The sequence below is a fragment of the Oryzias latipes genome, chromosome 18, assembly GCF_002234675.1.
Source record: "Oryzias latipes chromosome 18, ASM223467v1".
Classification (NCBI taxonomy): domain Eukaryota; kingdom Metazoa; phylum Chordata; class Actinopteri; order Beloniformes; family Adrianichthyidae; genus Oryzias; species Oryzias latipes.
In genome coordinates this window covers 7998233-8019105 of record NC_019876.2, presented here as the reverse complement: position 1 = coordinate 8019105, position 20873 = coordinate 7998233, and the positions used below count along the sequence as shown (strand labels likewise).

The 20873-nt window shown below is 40.3% G+C and overlaps 1 protein-coding gene across 2 annotated transcripts in view; it reads left to right on the top strand.

The window, feature by feature from the left end:
* LOC101164098 (zeta-sarcoglycan) overlaps positions 1-20873 on the top strand; it is a 56962-nt gene that overhangs the window by 23446 nt on the left and 12643 nt on the right. For both annotated transcript variants that reach the window (XM_004079660.4, XM_023966167.1), the window contains exon 4: positions 20040-20127. In XM_004079660.4, the coding sequence (XP_004079708.1) occupies positions 20040-20127 (88 nt within the window). The remainder of the gene's footprint in view (positions 1-20039; positions 20128-20873) is intronic.

The window sequence follows — 20873 nt, the reverse complement described above, 5'->3', positions numbered from 1 at the left end:
TGATTTATTCCACCGGACGCAGTGCAGGGCTGGGGATGGCTGATTTTGCTGATGCTCCCTTTGTTCTGCCTCTCCATTCCTCCCGGGGGCGTCTTCTGGCTTAGGTGGGTTTTGAAGTGTTATGTGTCTGTTGTACGTGGCCCTGTTTTTCTCTGACTCACTGATGTTTTGTTGTTTCTCTGGTTTTAGGGATTTGGGTTGATTTGTGGGGGGTTTTGTGATGGGTTCGTGTGAGCCCTAATTTTTCCGTTTTGATTCGGTCCTAAGGTGGCCACTCGGGCATTTTCAGGTGTGACGTGGTTGTGTCGTCTGTCTTCCTCGGTTCCTCCATTTTATTTATTCATGTATTGTTATTTATTTTTTGCATCAGCGGCTTTTCCCTTGTGATCCTTCTGGTTTTGTTTTGCGCTCAGCTGGCTTTGCCATCCCTGTAATCTTTTCCACCGGACGCTGTACATGGCTGGGGGAGGCTGATTCTGCTGATGCTCCTGCTGTTCTGCCTCTCCATTCCTCCCGGCGGCGTCTTCTGGCTTAAATGGGGTTGACGTGTTATGTGTCGGTGTTCCTTCGGCTGTCGTCTCTGTCATGTTTAACTTCAATTGTCAGAAACCCTGTGCTGGATTTAGTGTAATTCTATTGGGCCCCCTTTGTTTTGCAGTTTTCTCTTTTTCAATGTTTCTCTGTTCTGTTTTCCTCGTCGCCTGGCTTTTGCAACTCTGTGGTCGCAACTCGTTTTGGATCTCGGTTTCCGATTTATTTAGTTTTCTGAATATGTGTAATGTGTAAATCTGTGTAATTCTTTATTGTTTTGACTACGATAATCGAACTTAATCAAATCAAATTTAAGGAAGGCATTTGGTTCTCTGCCTGTCTGGATTTATTTTTACACGGATCTCTGGTTTATGATGCATACTTCTCTGCCTCCATGTAGTCTCTTGCGTTTGTGCGGCACGTAATCTTTCCCATCTTTGGAGGTACGATATGAATCGGTCGCTGTTGGGCCACCTGTGTTTTGCTGTGTGCATCCTCCCCCACTGCCGTCTGTTCATCTTGTTCTCGTTCTGGGTTGTTCCTTTCCGGGCCCCCGTGTTCCCTTGTTCTGGATTTTCTGTTTTGCTTTTCTGGTCTCTAATTCTCTGCGCTTAGCGTGGTTTTATTATTGCGATGTTGTTTCAGGTCATCAGTCTCCCTCCACTTGTTTTGTGGCTCCACCCTCCTTTGGGGGAGAGGAAAATGTATGAGGACTCGTTTATGAATGTCCGGCCGCCAGAAAAATGTTTGGTCGTTAATCCAAACATTCAGCTCTACTGGTCCATCAACGGCTCATGTGGTTCTGAGAGAATTCATCCGTGGAGATTATTACAACGCTTATTTCAAGAGTGCGATAATAGTAATGTGCCATCATTTAACATGGTTTAGTTTTAAATAACTTGTATTATGAGCTAAATTCCTGGCTGTAGAAATTATCACTGATGCTCTTTAGCTTCAGCCTCAAGAGTAAAACTTTGGGTCGCAAACCAATCCTCAGTCTGCCCTGCTTCAAGCATATGACGCTCGACTAAGAGTATCTCCTTTTGAGACTTATTCTCATCCGCCTCTCAATGCATGAGGTTCAGCCATTTTATTAGACCCTACGATCTCTCTTCAAATCTCAAAATATTTTCTTCATTATGGTTTCCAGGCACCCCTTTGGCAATTAACTTTAAGTTATACGTGCTTTTGTTGTCCATCTATTGTGAACCAATGATGTCAAGTTGTAACCTCAAATCTAGCCGAGCCGCTGTCCATGCTACGTGGGATGGCGACCTTCCTCATCTACGTAATCTCCTTGGACCTTGGTTATCCTTTTATTCCCCTGCTCCTCTGTGGCCTTCCTAAGGTGCGTCCCTCCAGCAATGACTAAATGTTACTTCTCTCTTACTATTGGTGCATATATAAAATATATTTTGGTGATATATTACGTGCAGATTCTGTATTGACTGTCTTTCTTGTTGGGATCTATGCTAATGGTTTTCTATGGTACTATGAATACAGAACCTTCTCTTTAAACTCACTACTTGATATCTCCTTCTCAGAGTTGTTCTTAAAAGGAATTCATTCCCTTTCATCATAAGCCTTCTAAACTAATCAGGTCTAAATTATTTATGTATTCATTGCCAAGACTAATACTGCTTTGTCTATCTATGCATCGCTTCCTGAGCCTGCGGCCCACTCTCCCCGGTCAGCAATCCAGTTTCTGGAGGATGATGTCAAACCCTTGACAAAGTCGGATGGTTTCCAAGTTCCAAAGTCTCTGCTCGTCCTGCTGCTCCCCTGCAGATTGTTGCCCCTTCACCCGATCTGGATATACAACGACGACTGCATTCCACGCACCTACTCTGCCCTGAAGTGGTGGGGTTGCAAACCTCTTCCGAATTTCAATGACTTATCTTACTTGAATCAACTGATATGTTAGTATCAGAATGGCATACAAAATTTCAGATTAGATTTTATGAAAATTATTTGCCAGGTGGAAGCCTCAAAATTAGGATGTTCTTAAGCTGTGTTACGATATGTGTGTAGTCCGAAATTCGAGGTTACTTGGGCTCGTATCTTATGAGCCGGATGAAAGCATTAAAAAATTATAGCGTTAGCTCATTCATAGTTCTCAAATGGAAGCTTTTAATTATGGATATCACTTATGCTTTATTATATTATTCCAGTGGAAGCTTCAAACTTGTATGTTAAGTTGTGCCGTCTACTCGGAATGGAGTGGCCCGACGGTCTATGGTGCCGGGTCACATAACGGATCCACCAGATAGTGTGTTCCCTTCTTGGCGTCGTGCTGGAACGGGAGCGGCCCAATGGTCAATGGTGCCGGGTCACACATAGCAGACTCAATAAATAGTATGTTCCCTTCTTGGCATTCTGCTCGAACGGGAGTGGCCCGACGGTCTATGGTGCCGGGTCACATAACGGATCCACCAGATAGTGTGTTCCCTTCTTGGCGTCGTGCTGGAACGGGAGCGGCCCAATGGTCAATGGTACCGGGTCACACATAGCAGACTCAATAAATAGTATGTTCCCTTCATGGCGCTGTACTCGAACGGGAGCGGCCCAACGGTCAAAGGTGCCGGGTCACACATAGCAGATCCACTAGATAGTGTGTTCCCCTCTTGGCGCTGTACTAGAATGGGAGCGGCCCAATGGTCAAAGGTGCCGGGTCACACATAGCAGATCCACTAGATAGTGTGTTCCCTTCTTGGCGCTGTACTCGAATGGGAGCGGCCCAACGGTCAAAGGTGCCGGGTCACACATAGCAGTCATACTTGTAAGTCTGAATATGGAATGCCTCTGAAACACACTTCATCTGATTACATACTGATAAACATTTAATTTCTTTCCAACCTTGATTAAATTGGTGTTGGGGGTAGTTATTACCCAAAAGTTATGGAAATTTCTCTCTCTTGGAATTGCACGGAGTTTTATGCCAAACCAAAGGAAAGTGAAATGCAAAGTTAAAGGAAAGTGAAATGCAAAGTTAAAGGAAAGTGAAATGCAAAGTTAAAGGAAAGTGAAATGCTTAATTGGAGGAATATGAAATGCTTAATTGGAGGAATATGAAATGCTTACTCAGAGGAAAGTGAAAGCAACAAGTATGTGGAAGCAAACTAAAGATGTGAAAATAAATATTATTACTACTGCATGAGTTGTCTGACTGAAGTGAGCGACCTTGGGAGCATTTCGGTAAGACAACTCAGGCAGGCTTTACTTAGGCCACTCCCCTAGGGCGGGTCAGTTAATCAACTCACTTGTGCAGCATCCTATTTAAGTCCAGGTGTGTAAGTTGTTCATCCTTCTTTACTGCAGCACTGCGTTCTTTGCCCCACCCTCCTCCCCGGCTTCCACCTGTGAGCTCCGTTAGGGGTAGTTATTACCTAAAAGTTATGGAAATTTCTCTCTCTTGGAATTGCACGGAGTTTTATGCCAAACCAAAGGAAAGTGAAATGCAAAGTTAAAGGAAAGTGAAATGCAAAGTTAAAGGAAAGTGAAATGCAAAGTTAAAGGAAAGTGAAATGCAAAGTTAAAGGATAGTGAAATGCAAAGTTAAAGGATAGTGAAATGCAAAGTTAAAGGAAAGTGAAATGCAAAGTTAAAGGAAAGTGAAATGCTTAATTGGAGGAATATGAAATGCTTACTCAGAGGAAAGTGAAAGCAACAAGTATGTGGAAGCAAACTAAAGATGTGAAAATAAATATTATTACTACTGCATGAGTTGTCTGACTGAAGTGGTTTCTCCATCTCTCTGTTTGACGACATTAGTTTGCACATTGGACCTTTTTATTCTGTTCTTGATACAAATAAGAAAAAATATCTTAAAGTTGGTAGTAGCACAAAAGGCAACAATCAGCTTTTCCCCTGTGTAGGTTTTTGGAATCCACCTGCTGCTCACATTATTAATGTGTCAGTACTAAAGCTGAGTTCCTGATTGATTGATTGATAGGGTGCAAAGCTATGCCAAAGTTCACATATTTGAGCTCTGGAAACAGTTCAAAATTTGTCATACGCTGCCGTTAGAGAATTGCATCACATCAGATGCACAAAATGCACCACAACACCTCTTATCGCATTAGCGTATGGACATCAAATTTAAAATGGACACCCCTGACAAGCAAAATGCATTTGTAGTGAATGCAGCATTAGGATATACAGGATATCTTCTCTCCAGTGTCCCCCTCCAGAACTCTCCATTGGCATTTCCGAGGCCAGCTGCCAGATTTCAATGCACTCACACCAAACATTCATACCTTCCATTTGATAAATCAATGCAAAGCATTTAATACCAAATGTTGCAGTTCCTCCATAGACCACTGGAGGCACGTTTCACGAATAAGCAATTAACTACAATGTTAAAAAGTTTGAATTTGAAACAAAAACAAATTTGTGTGTATTCCTGTATATTCTTGTTTGTGTTCACTCAAGCAGCACTGTTATAATAGCGATGTCCATTAGGTCATCACAATGCTCACGGTAGCAATATTCAGGAGATATTTTGCCAGGAGCTCTAAACTGCCTTAACCAGCTCCTCTTGATTTAGAGTTGTATCGACTTTTCCTCTTCTACTGGATGGCTAGGCTTCTAAACCTCTCTTTAAGGGAAGTCCAAAAGAAAGAAAGCTTAGACCGTTCGGTGAGCCTGTAGAGCACATGTGTCAAACTCAAGGCCCGCGGGCCAAATGTGGCCCACCATGTCATTTTATGTGGCCCTCGAGAGCATAAAAGTTTTTAATTTCTTAAAACAAAAAATAAAAATTGGTGTGTATTTCATTCATATCTAGGTGGGATGGGACTTGAAATCTCAGATTGGGGAACTATACATTATGACTTAAACACTGTTCATATAACCTAACCTGACGATCAAATGTAAAAAGATTTATGCTAGAGAAACAAACAAACATATGTTTTCTATGCAACTGTAATTGTCACTTTAAAAAGTTATAATAAATAAATAATGAGTTATTTAACATTAAGGAGTAGTTACATTTATTTTTCATTACATTTAGTTACATGTATAATTCATATCTGGCCCTTTGATGACAACCACTATGCTGATGTGGCCCTCGGTGAAAATGAGTTTGACACCCCGTTGTAGAGCCAAAATGCTGTGAGTGCCAGGTTGTATTGAACACCTATACAACATGCAAGTGTAAGTAAGGGTGACGTAGATGTGATGCCTGTGTGTTGTACGGATTTTTCCGTTTTTTGACCCCCTTTAAATCTACGGACTCCCGTAAGTGCAGTTTACTGTATGTGATAAGTCCGTGGTCCTTGAGTGCCATGTACAGATGACCCATTTTTCATTTGCAGATAGTCCATATATATCCATTAAGGCAGTTGTGTCTAAGGTGTAAGGGCATCGTACGACAGCATCACTCGTATGTCACAAGTGCGTACAACTTACATTAGCATTACGATGCACCCAAACGTATGAGTCATACGTATGGGTGCACTCATACGGGCCCAACCCCTGTGTGGGTGTATGTGACCATACCTCATCACAATAGTGTTGTGGTCATAAGGAAGTAGATGATGGTGAGAACAGCAATACAATTTGTTGTAAAAGAGACGTGAGTCCAAAGCAGGTAGTGAACGTTCCAGGGCCCAAAGTCAGAGCAGCTACAGTTAGGTGAGTTCCGGAGTCCAAGCCAGACTGAAGAACAGAGGCAAGAACAGAATATCAAAAGCTGGATAACAGGCCAAAGATCAGTACAAGTCAGTGATGGACTCAGTACCACTCAAGGTAAAACACGGGGTTCAGGTGGAGGAATCTGCCTTAAATACTGGAGAAGTGATGAGTAGCAGGTGTGTCAGGATGCCCTGCTCTCATCCTGAACACACGTGCAAAGAGAAAGAAGGAAAAGGCAAAGACCAGCAGAGGGACAAGGACTGTCAAGTCATGACAAATAGACTTACACAGAGTCCACATTACATCATATCCACCAATGACGTGTCGATCTACCTCACCATCCCTTACACGGCAACACTGCAAATTGAGACACTTCACCTGAGGGAGTGACTCATTCCTAACCTGGAAGGGCCACCATCTACCCTTATCCTGGCTCAGTTATAGAAGTACTGACTCACAGTACTCTTAGCCCATTTACACTCATCTGCTAACCTGGAGGTCACTGCTTGAAGCTTCAACTGAGCCAAATGAGGAACCTCCTTTGAAATTGTTGAATGCTATTATTATCTAGTCTCTTTTTTGTGATTAAATTAGAGATATCTGTTTTTCCCTTCATTTTTATGCTCCTCTCGTTTTCATTCCACCCTGTCCTGGTTTTCTCTTGCAACAGTAAACTATCAGGATCCTCCTATCAATAGAAGATGGGTATAGGTCTGCATGTTGGTTCTTTTCAGGCCACGTACAACCTTAAGAGGACTTCAGAGGATCACAGAGAAGATCTTTGAGCCAAACGAAGCTCCCTGCACAAATTCCCACATTTACACATTCTCTCTCCCCGTTTACTTCTTTGATGTTCAGCAGATTATTGAACACAGCAGCGGCGGAGAGTTGATCCCGATTTTACTCTCAACCACCCAAAAAAAGTACAAAAAAAATAAAAAATCCGACCTCTGTTCAGATCCTCCTCCTTTTCAGTGATTAGTCACAGTGCAGAAAGCAATTTGAGGGCCTGAAAGCAAAGACTTTCTGTTCATCTCAATTTTGGGGACAGAAGTTGGAGAAAGTGGCTTGACTGTAGATTCAAAATTGCCACAGAGGGGTGAAGAACAATTTGAAAAACGCCTACACTGGCTCTTTCATGTTTTTAGCTAGAACAGAGGGGTAATTTAGGTCGGACATTTGTGCACTTAGGAGTAAAAACACTCAGAGATGGTAGCAGTTATCCTGAACAAACGGCAAAGCCAGTATTTCAGTTTTACAGCTGCAGATGTTTTTTTTTTTTTATGTCCTGTTTTACAAAGAGATTTGTGCGCCGGTCCTCTTATCTGTGTGCACCAGAGATATTTGCAGGGTGAAAATCTCACAGTCACTCAATATTTTTCACTGGTAAAAATTAGTCACACCAGAACAAAACAAAAAAACTGGAAAGAAGAGCCGTGATTACAGCTTTGAAGTTAACAATGCATCGTCTTTCTCTTTGCTTTGATATCCATCCTGTTGAAGCTGTAAACAAAACAAAGGACCACCAAAGCATCTTTTGTGTATGCAGCAGCTAAACCCCCCAATTCTGTTATAATTAGTGGTTGGAGATCAATATTTGACGCCATAATCAATCAAAACTGTGAAAATTGTTCTTTTTTTTGCAGTAACTGCAGTAGGTGAAAGAGAATTACAGGTTAAGTGGCCCCTTAAATCAGCGCTGTGATTAGCATGTTTTGAAACGGAGCTCTAAACATTTCATTTGACCACGTTCAGGTCATTTTCATGTTTTCATTGCATACACACTTTAATAATGTAACGTGTTACTGTACATGTTAGCGCAAAGCTGCTTGTAGGAATCTGTCGGAATTTAAAGAACGGCGTCACTAGCTCTAAAATTACGGCGTTCAGACTGAAAAAAAAGGATATTTCACTCAGCTCTAATTTATGTTAAATAAAATAGAGTTCTTCCAAACTTTGAGTGTTTTTTCCATAGAGTAAAATTTGCTGTGTAGCTTTGGCTTCATACTGCAATTGATGAAAACACACACTTGAACTTTAGGGCCTGCAGGCGTTCTGTTTTAGGCTACATGATGGCTGTCACTCCAGACCTGACACTGATTTGTTCAGAGGCGGCTGTAAGACAGAAACCTGTCATCCTTAAAGTGTGAGGAGAAACATTCATACACAGGAATATTTTACTGCCACTGCAGGGATTTTATTAATTGCTTCAGCGGCACCAGTGAGGCTTGATTCAAGGTTGGTTTGAATCTGTCAAAGCAACACGTTCATCATGCCAAAGCAATGCTGTCGACTATGGGTGAGATGAAAGGCTACGAGTCACTCGGATGGCCTTGGAAGGCGGTTTTTGTGACAGGTGGGTCCAAGAGTCTGTTTTATTGGAAACCAGCTTTAAACTTTTGTTGAAAGTTTTTGTTGTCTTTATAGATGTCCAACCCAGCAGAAACATGGCCCCTAATGGAATCCATTCTTTAAGGAAAAAACACAGTTCTAAATAAAAAGAGTTCAATCAAAACATGATTGACGCAACTAAGACTGTTGTGCATTAGAGGTGTTCGTTTACAACACGCTTGATGTCAAAACACAAAAATAATCCAATTTTTTAAACTGTTTAAACTAAATTTACATGACAAATATGTATTGAAAATGTGTACAAACTACATAAAAGGCAACGTAGTTATAGGAACCGGGTTAGATTACAGATTTCCTCCTTAACTAAAGAAACTTTTTGTTTCCAACAATTAAAAATAAAATAGATTTTTTTTGGTAATGCACAAATCTATCTTCCATTATTACCGTAGGTCTGTCATTGTCTACCAACGAAATCGATTCAAAGTCAATTTAGAGGATTCTAATTGATTTCCAGTTCATCACAATGTCATTTAATATGAATTTATTTTTAAAATCTATGTTACGCAATATTCTATGTTGTCTAGAAAAACACTTAACTGGTTAATTATACATAAAAACATATTTAAAATAAACAGATTTTTTTTTAAATTAAATTCAAACCAAAAAGCTGTTTTGTTTTCTGTATAAAAAGCCAGAGAATTGCTTTAACCGTGACCCCGAAACGGATACAATGTTAAAAAATGAATGAATAAATGAAAATGAATAGGTACACAGTGTTCCTTCATCTGATCTAAAAATAATATAATAATAATATAGACAAAATCAGCAAAGTCATCATCTTTATTTTTTAAAATAATTTTAAATGTTTTAAGTTTGTAAAACTCACGACACACTTAATACACTTTTCTTAGACAGACAGAATCATTTTCATACTTTTCTCTCCTGTTTAAACTTTCAAAGTTGATTAGAAAAGTTCATTATTATAGGATGAAAACAAACATGTTGTGGCAATTAATGATTTGTGTACATCTGTCAAACTGAACTCATTCTGTGCAGGAGATCAAGCACAGAGGTTGATTGACAATCAGGAAGCAGAACGCAATACAGTAAACCCTTGTTTTTCGCGGGGGTTACGTTCCAAAAAGAACCCGTGATAGGCAAAATCCGTGAAGTGGAAACCTTAATTTTCTTTTACAATTATTATACAATTAAATACTCTTTTATACATTGAAAATAAAGAACAAACCATTTTACAGGCTCACGCATTTGTTTCACAAATAAAAGTACTTTAGAAAAGTTTTTTTCAACAAATAACTTCTGTACTTTACTGTCAAATAATAATTTTAATCATCAATGTGAACAGAAGGCTTCAAATTGTGGAGATTAGCCCCGCCCACCGCGACCCGAGTAATTGGATTAATCGGGAGAAAATGTAAAATGATCATGAAAAAAATACAAAGTACAGTGGGACAAATAGTGACTCAGGTGTATTTTACTGCTGAGCCGCTGCATCCTGACTCCGCTCTGCAGTGTTTTCTTCTTTTGCAGCCCGCGGTGGAGGTGTTTGGTCGGGAGAAGAACATAGTGATAGGCAGTTGTTGTCGCTCTTTTTCTATGGGTTTTAGAGAAACTCGAAATTGCAAGATGATTTGCACGTACGTAATGTAAATTTGGCGAGCTGTTTTACTTATGTGTACATATTAAACTGCAACGTTATTGACGCACAGGTAGAGAAGAAGCGGAGTGACTTTTTAGCCAATCAGAATGCAGAACACAATGAACCATGCAAATCCATGAAGTAGCGAAACCGTGAAAAGTAAACCGCGTTATAGCGAGGGATCACTGTACACTTTAAAAAAATGTTTTAAAACATGCAAAATGCACACAAAAAAATCTGTGAAGCTAGTCATGGAGAGGGACCATTGCATTTCAAGCAAATTCATCTAAATGTGAACTGCTGCTGCTCGGTGTTACCTTGATCATTTTCTTTTACATTATCCAGTATGTTAGATTCACTGAACCTTTTTTTTCTGTTCTTTCAGCTTAGTGTTCGCCAGCATGTAAAAGCTTTTTAACTGTTATGAAAATAAAGGAAGCCTAAATGTGAAGAATAGAAACAAGTGAAACGAGCTGACTTTTTTTTTTTTACAGTTGAGGTACAATTTCACACATTAGAGTCAGAACATTGGTATGTTTTGAGGACACAAAACTGCAATTTCAGGCTTTTCTAGTTCTGTTACACATGAACTGTCAGCTGCTGGAGTAACGTTGGGTTGATATTTTCAAAAGTATGCATATCCAAAGGATTTACAGCTGCCTGTCACCCGTCTCACTGTCCTCTCACAGAGACGAGACAGTCGATTGAAACTTAAAGACCCACTCCGATGACATTTGTTTTTTTGGTGTCTTTATCATGTTCTTGTGGGATTATTTCTGATTATGGAAGACATTTACAAAGAAAAGGAATCCTAAAATTGCATTTTTGAGGATTTCTCTATTCAAATAATCGTGAATCAAGAGCAGATGGAAAAAAATGGAGTTTAGAAAGACTGTAGTTGGGACAGAAAACATACTTGAAGGGCCTCAAGCTCCCAGCCCCGCTCTGCTTCGTTTTCCTCTTCTGAGCTGGCATCTGACTCAAAACTGTCCGGCTGGATAGCTCCAATATTGCTGCCATATTTGTTGCCCTGCTGTTTTTTTGGGGCTGTAAGCTATAAGAGAGAGTGTAAACAAAAGGATGATGGGAAGTAAAGGCAGGCTGAATGCTGATTTCCATTGGTCTATCTCCGTTGCGTTGATATAAAATAACTGAACGTTCAGTAACAATCAGGTTGTTTAAATTGCATCTGTCATGTCTGCCGGAGTTCTATTTCCAGTCTGCTGACACGTCAATTTTGCTGCAAAAAGCAGGAGAGATAAAAACAGGTTTGGGTTTCGAAATTAACACTACTGTAGCACTTTAAAAATAAAGCTTTGTTTTATATTTTAGGTGACTTGCCCTGGTGATAACGCTCGTTAGCATCGTAGATAACGGTGGAGACAAGCGTCGATTACACCATGGACTTTCCCCATGGACGACGGACAGTTTACTTTTGGAAATACTAAATCTTACCAACATTTCAGTCAGACAACTCATGCAGTACAAAATATTTATTTTCACATTCTCTAAGTTGGCATTCACATTCTTTTTCGTTTGGCATAAGGCTCCGTACAATTCCATGAGATAAGATTTCCATAAAACCTTTGGGTAATAACTATCCCTAATGGAGCTCACAGGTGGAAGCCGGGAAGGAGGGTGGGGCGACGAATGCAGCGCTTGCGGTAAAGGAAGAGAGTGAACAACTGCACACCTGGACTTAAATAGTAGGACGCTGAACAGGTGAGTTGATTAACTGAACTGCCCTAGGGGAGTAACCGAGTAAAACAGTGCTAGAGTAGTCTGCCTGAAAGGCGACCAAGGGTGCTCATTTATGACATAAAACATGCATTTTCCAAGAACTCCGTGAGGGAGGGGAGGACACGAGGCAGGTTGCTTAAGTTTTGGATGAGCGGAGAGAGCGGGACAAACTACTTGATATGGGGGTGGCAGGACAAACCACTCCTCTGGGAGCTAGGGGGGAGGGGGGGCAGACCAGAGACACAACGTGGTCAACGTAAACTAACCGACGGTCATGAAACAGACTCCCTACGCAACGCAAGGGAGGCGCACCGCTGAAGGACCGGTGTAAATCTAGAGTTACTCTGCACCTATGGTCTCGCCCACAATTTAGTGGTGACTTTCTGATGAACTCCTGCTGCTCTGCAGAAACTATGACAGAGAAAACGATGCAGGTGTTTTGATTTTGGCATAAAACATTTTTAAAAGACCACTGGGAACACTTTTACAGAAGATTGAAACAATCGAAAAATTGGAAACATTGTGGTTTTTAGAAGCTTTAAAACAATAATAAATGTAGTTTCACATGCAGACATAGATTTACTTCTTTAAATCAAACACCACTAGTACAGTTGCACAGTACGTCTTCTGTATTTCTAAACAATTTTCATGTGACATCTAAAAGAAATGCACTTTGAACAAAAGTGTGGGTGTCTTAAATAAAACAATTTATCTTAAAAGTACTTGTTAATACATCTACTAGACTAATAATTTATGGAGCTACTTAAAAGCCCATTGCAGTCAGATCAGATTTGATGAGCTTTAGGGATATATTTTCAGGAAAGTGGTCACTCCATTAGGTTTGTGTGTGTGTGTTACTGTGAATCGACATATTTGAGTGAATTTCTTTCATGGATCATTAAGACACAATTTATTCTAATTTATGCTAAGAACTACAGAGGCTTATTTCACAGAGTGCTCCCTCTCAGCTTGAACAGGCATAAAGGAAAAAAGGAGTCGGCAGGTGGAGGATGCCTCACGCAGCTTTAGCCTTTTCAGTTGCACGATGGGAAAGCTCGCTAATGCAGGCTGAAGGTGAATGTGAAGAGAGACTTGCACAGTAGCTGCAGTTTCTGCATCTCTAGAGAGCGCACCGACATCGTTAAGAAGATTCTGACGGCGTTTCTGAGAAACCTACATGCATGCCGATGTTACAATCTCAAATTCAATGTCCAAATAAAAAAAATGGACAACTTGTCAGATCATATTGGCCAGAATGAGCTCATGTTTTAAATTAGCCGTGTTCAGCACAAACTACAAGTTTTCCAACTTATTCAGTCATTTCCAAACTATCTTGGACTGTCTGGACATGAAGTTTGACATTATGACTTCACTTGGAGAACAAATAAAAATGGTAAAATGTCATACTTATGAGTAATGATTTGGTAAGGACAATCCAAAACAGTTTGAACACAGAAGGAATTGACAGAACTTTAAATAAAAAAAATAAAAAAACGTGGACGTCTGGTCTACACTAGGTGTTCTGTCCTCAGCTCTGTCCTCTTGCACTGTATGAATTGCAAGCGGCAAACGTGGAGGCTCAGAAGTTGTCCTCAGTGTGGAGGAGGAGGCAAGTATTCTACAATCAGAAAAAGGTCTACGCAACATGATCCTCTTCACTCCCATGAATCCCAAAGGTAATACCACATTTCTCAATCACCACTCTAGAAACCAAAAAGCAAAAGCTATACCAACAAAAAGGTTCTTGGTACACTTCTTACTTGGACCACAACTAGCCGTGTTAGATCACAAAGAAAAATAAGGTTTGGGGTAACAAAGAAACTCCACGGTAAATTCAACACAGCAGCAAGATCCTAGAGTCCACGCTTCCACAGTAAACAGTAAACCTAAACAAAACACAGCAAAATAAACTGGCGCTGGGACTGAGCAGAAGCAGAGGTATATGTGAGGTGGTGACCAGGTGAAACTAATGACTCTTGATTACTGGAACCAGGAGAAGAAAATATAGAAATAAATCTAAGCCAGCAGGCTGAGAGAACAGGACACTTGTGCAGCATTTTTCCTTAAAAAGCCACTCAGGTATAATGGTGTTTTTAACATGTTGTGGCATTTTCTGATGATGGTGGACATGTATTTGGAAAATCAAGCAAAAAAAAGCATTCTCTGAATATTTCTTTATTCAAATCGTTTTTAATCTGAAGCAGACGTGTCATAGAAAATAACTCAAAACTGGACGCCTGGATGACACGAATATTGCCCGCCATTTTTGATGCACCGGCAATGTTCGGTTGGGGTGTGAGGGGCTGTACACTAGCGGGAGAGTGCATGAACATAGAGCTCTTGGCATTAGGGAGGGCCAAGGTGGGCGGGGTTTCGTCAAACTGGTGGTCCCGCCCACAACTCAGACAAATTTCAAATGAACTTTTGCTGCTCGAGAGAAACTATGTCCTAAAAATAGAAAAGTTTTTTGATTTTGGCTAAAAACAGCATCATCATAATTAAAAGACCACTGGGAACGCTTTGATAACAGATCAAGAGATTGTTGTGGACCTTCAAGGCTCCAAGTGCTTTTAAGTTCCAGTTCCATTCCCCTTCACACACATAGCGGCTCTGCTGCCATTCAAGGTGCCAACCATACCACCAGGAGCAACGTAGGGTTCAGGGTGTTGCTCAAGGACACTTCAACATGGGCAGCCAAGGTGGTAATCAAACCTAGCTTCTGACCAGAAACTAACCAATCTTCCTCTTCACCACAGCCGCCCAAAAACAGGTTTTTCTGTTTCCTGGATGTCATGTAAATCATACTGACAGTATGTCATTCAGATGATGATTCAAACATCCAAACCTGGAGTTATTTTGTTGCAACATTTGCTATTCTCCACATGAATTCCTTCTAAAAAGGTTTATAATTTTGAATATAGCAAACAAATAAATATGGAGTTTACTGCATTTTATGCTTTTATTACTTTAAATCTACATTTATTACAGCTTACAAAGACTCATTATTCACACCCTCTGGCATTTTTTTTTAAATACAAGTTTCTTTTATTTAACCAGGATGTTTCTTCCTAAATCAAAGTGACACTCGGACCTTCCAAGCGGTGATAAGATGGTCTACAAGAGTGAGAAAAAACCCACATCTCAGCTTTCTTTTTTTGACACATTTAAGGGTGTCAATAATTTCAGACTTGACTTTACACTTCAGAAAGAAAAAGTGCATCTACTTTTAGAATTTATAAAAAAACAAACACTATGAAGAATGAGCCTCATAGTTCTGCAAAAGAAAGAATTAAAATCTTCAAAAGAAGAACTAAATTTCTGAGTATTTATTCAAATTGTGTTGGATCAGAAGCAGCTTCAATGTTGCTCGCTATTTTTTTGCTACGCTGATATTATTTTGGGTTTGTGAGGTGCTTTAAGTTGGCGGCAGAGAGCGTAGACATAGGGTTAATGGGAAATTAGCCAAGGCTAACTTGTGCGCCAACAGTCCGGCAAATTTCTAGTGAGCAACTGGCACTCTGCAGAAAATATGTCTCAAAAAAACGACAGGCGTTTTCGGTTTCGGCTAAAAATGACATAATCATAATAAAAATAAAAAAACACTGGGGGAAATTTTACCATAAAGTTGGAGTGGGACTTTAAAGGCATACTGTTTTTTTCTCTCTTGGTATTTAAATTTAGTACATTGTTTAAAACCGCAAATGAGTTTATGCAAATACCTGGTAAGGATTATTTGAAATCCTTATATTTTTTTTTTAAATATGATTTGTTTTTGCTCGCACACAGAAAGGCTGCAGTGTTGTGATAGGCCACTTTCCTTGAATGCGTTTCACCAAGGCAGTGAAGCAGAGCTTCATTTATTGTTGTTCATTGTATGCAGGGCAGCATCCTCAGCCTTGCAGCGGCCGTGATCATTTCTCCGTTTGATGGGGCCCAGCGCACCTTCAGCGGCGTCTGCTCTGATCTGCACTCGACCTTCCACAAAAGGCACAATGACTTTAAAATCTTTCATGTGATCTCAGGGAGGCGTTTAAAAGGAGAGCCGAGCTTCTCAAACGTTTCCCCTAAGGAAACAGTTGAAGACCTTTCAACTTCATATAAAGCTGCTTCAAATCAAGAATGCAAATGTTGCCTGCTGTTGGAGATGGTTCTTTATACTTGAAAGGAGTGGGAAGGGAAAGAAAATTGACCAAACGACCTTTGGAAAGTTGTGCGCGGAACAAAGTTGTGATAATTATACACCCGAGATAATAATTAGTATCTCTGAGGGAAAACGTGAAGTTAGCTGAACCTATAAGACTGCACTACAGCACAATTACCTGCTTAAATTAGGGAGGGACTGCCTGTAACTGCCATAAGTGTTTACAGTAATGCAGCTGCTAGTACATGAGCATGGGGGATGTAATGGGGTCAGCACCTGAAATCCACAACTCTGCACTGTTAGGGGTTTTAACCTGAAATTTTAGGTGAAATTAGCACAAGTTTGAGTTTTACTTTAGCCTACTATGACATTTGCAATAAAGAAGGATTAGGATCTTTTTCAAGTCCACCAATGGTCAGATGATATTGGTTAGTGACCAACTGTTTTTTGGACCATAAAGCATGCCAAAAATGTGTGAATTTTCACGAAAATCAACTCTATGGATGAATTGTGGTTGTGCTTACTGACCTCAAACTGATTTTCTTTGGTATACAGCGCTGAAAAATCCATCAAAATGTTTCAGCAAACTACAAAGGCGCACTGCTTGATGGATTGTTGGAGCATTACGGCTAAATTTTGACTTATATGTCGTGTTGCACTCTCTGTAGAGACTGTCAATTGCAGATAAAAGAGATGCACATGAACTATTATACAGGTGGCTCAAATATACTCAGAACTTGCCATCAGTTCCTCTGCCTTTCTGCTCCTTTAGGCATTCTAGACAGTTTAGTCACACCTCTTTATGCTGTCTTGTGCGCCCTATTTTCTGAAAATAGAGTAGCCTTCAGTCTTACAGTTGTAGTTTTAGTCATTTTTAAGCTACAGAGTTTGATTTTTTTTATTTACCTGCCAAACGCCTAAAATGTACATGTGTTTCTTTTTTACCATTTGATGTTTTCTCTAAAAGCTGAGCAGTGAAGGAGGCATAGATGGAGTTATAGTTCATTTTTTGTCCAATGCAGATTCATTGTAGAGATAGGTGAGCTGGGATTCATTGATGGCTTTTTCTTCACCGTAGAACAGTGGTCCCCGACCTTTTTAGCGCCACTGAGCGGTATGATTTCACACAAAGTTTTCATGGACTGGTCTTTAGGATGTGGCGGATGATTATTGTAGCAACGTTATGATGAAGGGGAACAGAGACGCGACAAGGCAAGCTCTGAGCTTTTATTTTGACATTCATGTCATTGTACATCATTGTACAGGTGTCATCCTCTCCCCTTCCCACACTCATGGTGCAAAAAGAAGTACTGTCTATTAAATGTAGCTTTATTTTTTTTGGAAGTTGAAGGCTCCTCTTCTGTCTCCTGGCTGGGCTTTTTCCCCTTGGCAAAGAAACTTTCCAAAGACGTTTGTTTTTACTCATTTTGCTAGTTCCTGGGTTTTATTTTATTGGGATCCTATCACGTGACCGAAAGAGCGCCTTGGCCAGAGTCAAGAGTGACATAGACGGATGGAACAGAGAATCTGGCAATTTTTCAAAATAAAACCTCTTTCAGATTCCGGAATAAATAAAACAGAAGTCATGTAAGTTATTTATTCTTTCTGTGCTGCCCGGTACCAAATGACCCACGGACTGGGACCAGTCTGCAGCCCGGGGGTTGGGGACCGCTGCTGTAGAAGATAAAGGTCTGGGGTCTGGTACCTATTCAGCTACCACAAAAACACAAAATGACGTTTTTTTTAAATGAAAAAGGACAAACCTGCAGCCTAGCAAGAAAACCTGACCGCTTTATTGGTTTTAATCCGTAAACTTGTCAGGTTTACAACCCAACTGGTTGTCTCTTGCGTCTACAGTAGACAACCAGTGGTTGATACGGTGCAAAATATAGTAAGAATCTTAAAGCCAGACTTGGTCATTGGTCTTGAGTAGACAAGCACTACTCGTGGTCTAGTGTAAAACAGTGAAATCACTTGAGCCTTTTGAGCCTCTCAGGGGGTATCTAATCTGCCCTCACTACTGGACTTATTGGGTCCTTGCCATGCTGTCACGTTTGTTGTTGAGGATCTGTGGTCATTAGCCTGCAGCACTATCCACTTAGTCCAATCAGAGAAATATCAGTCTTTGAGTCTATATTGTTATTATTTCCACATTGGGTAAAGTATTGACTGTATGTTGACATGTACTTTAAATAGATGAAGATAAATGCTGCCAAACAAGCCCTCAGACCCTCCTACAAAGTGTTTGCGCCAATCTTGACGGTCTTTAAACTACCGTAACTATAAAACAGTTTACGCAGTTAACGCAAACTAACTGGTTGCTTTGTGTTAATTGTGCAAACACACTACTACCGTGTGGTTGCGTTCACACCGGGTGCATGTGGCACTTAGAATGCGCATTCAGATGGTGGTCTTCACACTGGACACACAGGGAGCGGAATGGAGGGGCGTTCTTCTTTTGTTTTTGTTTTTTTACTGTTTACTAGCACTTGTCCACCACCTACAGTGGGATGAGGCTTAATGTAAAATGTTGTTGTGGTGCAAACCTCACTAATCTTGCTGAAGGCTTTTTCTTTAACAGCTCTATTCCGGGATGTGAAAGACTCAGTGCTATAAAAACCCGTCCGGGCATAAAAAGTGCAATTATTAATTTCAGCTTCGTGATCATGTGTACAACGGTTGGTACTTACGCGACCTACACATCACTACCAAACCTGAAATTCGGGTTGACGTCAGTTTACATAGACTTTTCATTGAAAGTGGCCGTAACGCAGCTTAAAGGGTTGCTTATCAGAGCAAAGCTTTATTTCCCCACTTAAGGATTCATTGAAATTATGTTAATTGCGTAAACAGGTAGTTTGAAGAGCGTGTTATTTCCTGTTGCCGCCAACACCAACAACCATGGAAAAGGGTTACCACCAAGTTTAGGATTTTAGTGCTGACATTTTTTTTGATCACATGAACTACATTTTATAGAAAGGAGTCATCCGTTGTTTGGTCGTTCGTCTTCTAGATCTGCTTTGTCCCTTTCGGGGTCATGGGGCTGCCGGAGCCTATCCCGGCCACTCGTGGGTGAAAGCAGGGGACTTCCTGGACAGGTCGCCAGTCTGTCACAGGATCACAATCACAAACCCATGCACACTCACATTCACATCTAGAGACAATTTAGAGTAAACAATGACTATGAAGTATGTTTTGGGGCGATGGGAGGAAGCTGGAGTCCCCAGAGAAAACCCGGGCATGCGCTGGGAGAACATGCAAATGGTTGTTTGTTTGGTCATATTTGACTCAAAGACTTTTTGGACGTTTTGTGGTGGTTTACCTTTTTTTTTTGGAGACATCTGGCAAATGCCATTTTAAAAAGAAAGCAATAATATAATGTTTTTTTCCAATCTAAATGAGTTTTTGCTTTGTTTTGTTTGGGCTATAGCTGTGGAGAAACACTGGTATCAAGTATACGCAGAGTCTGATCTGCAGGCAGCACAGCTACTTATATAAATGTCTCATCATCGTTCACTTGTATTGTTCAAAGCTGGGAGAAAAGAGAGCATGTCTGAAGTGCAAAAAAAACTCTTACACCCACTCATGTCACTAAAACGCACACATTAAGCTGCCCACAAGCTTATTCTTATTTAAAAACACTCTAAACCAATCAGTGAATTTCTTTTCTCATACTTGTGTAAAATACTAATAAATATGTATATTTTAGGACCAATTAGTTTTTAATTGTCCTCCAAACCTCACTTAAAAACTGACATTTACTGCACCTTTTATGGCAATACAAAGCAGTTATTTTGTCTTAATAATGCTATTAAGGATATGAAGGTTCATAATAACTGAAAGTCATGAGTTTTTTTGACATAACTTTCCGTCTTTAACAATGAAAAAGAGAAAACGTGGATGTGGTTTTTGTCACCTAATCAATATCTCCTTTTATTCCCTCTGTAGACTTTGTTTTTTTAAATTATTATTCTTTTTCCCTAGGACAGCTGGTTGCTTTTACGATCAGACAAGAACGTTACTCTGAATGCCAGAAACAAGGAGGGGCAGCTGACTGGTCAACTCACAGTGGGTGAGTTTCCAGTAATTATTATTCTACACTCCTACAGAAACAGTGAACTTGGCCGGCCTGCTGTCAAAGACACGTTATGCTTGTTTAAAGCTCATTAACTGTGTATGAGAACTGGACTGAGTAACCCCCCCCCCCACTCACGTCTCAAATGGGAAGTACTTCTCGATTGAGAAATAAACAGCTATTACTCATTCTATTTGTCAAAAACACAACACAAAAATAAAAGTCTGAGACCTCTATGTGACACTTTCTTGCAAATCCTTTTCATGATATTTTTTCTATAGGGCAAGTTATTCAAGGTATAAACTGACCAATCAGATGCCTCAATAAACATAGGCGGAGCCTGCCGTTGCTCATGTCCAACATTTAAATTATTTGATTGACAGATTTTGTGAAGCCCGCTTTCACATAGTAGGAGGGTGGCATTCCAACAAGCTCACTCCTTGTTGGCGAAAGCGGTTGCCGTAGAAACATTGACCAAGACCAATTAATACTTACTGACAATGCCTGGCTCCAATCCATATTGTAAAGTAGCAATTGAATTGATTTCATTTCGTCAGAGTAGGTTGTGAGTCCTTTTCTATGGGTGATGTCACACTCAGTCAGTCCAGTTCTTTCAACGTGTTGCCTCGCTAAATGTAGGATCTGCGATTGGTGAAGTCGGCGGAGTAAGCATCTTTTTTATTTTATTAAAGATGTTTTTTAAGGCTGTAAAACTCCACACACGTTTCTTAGACAGACATGAA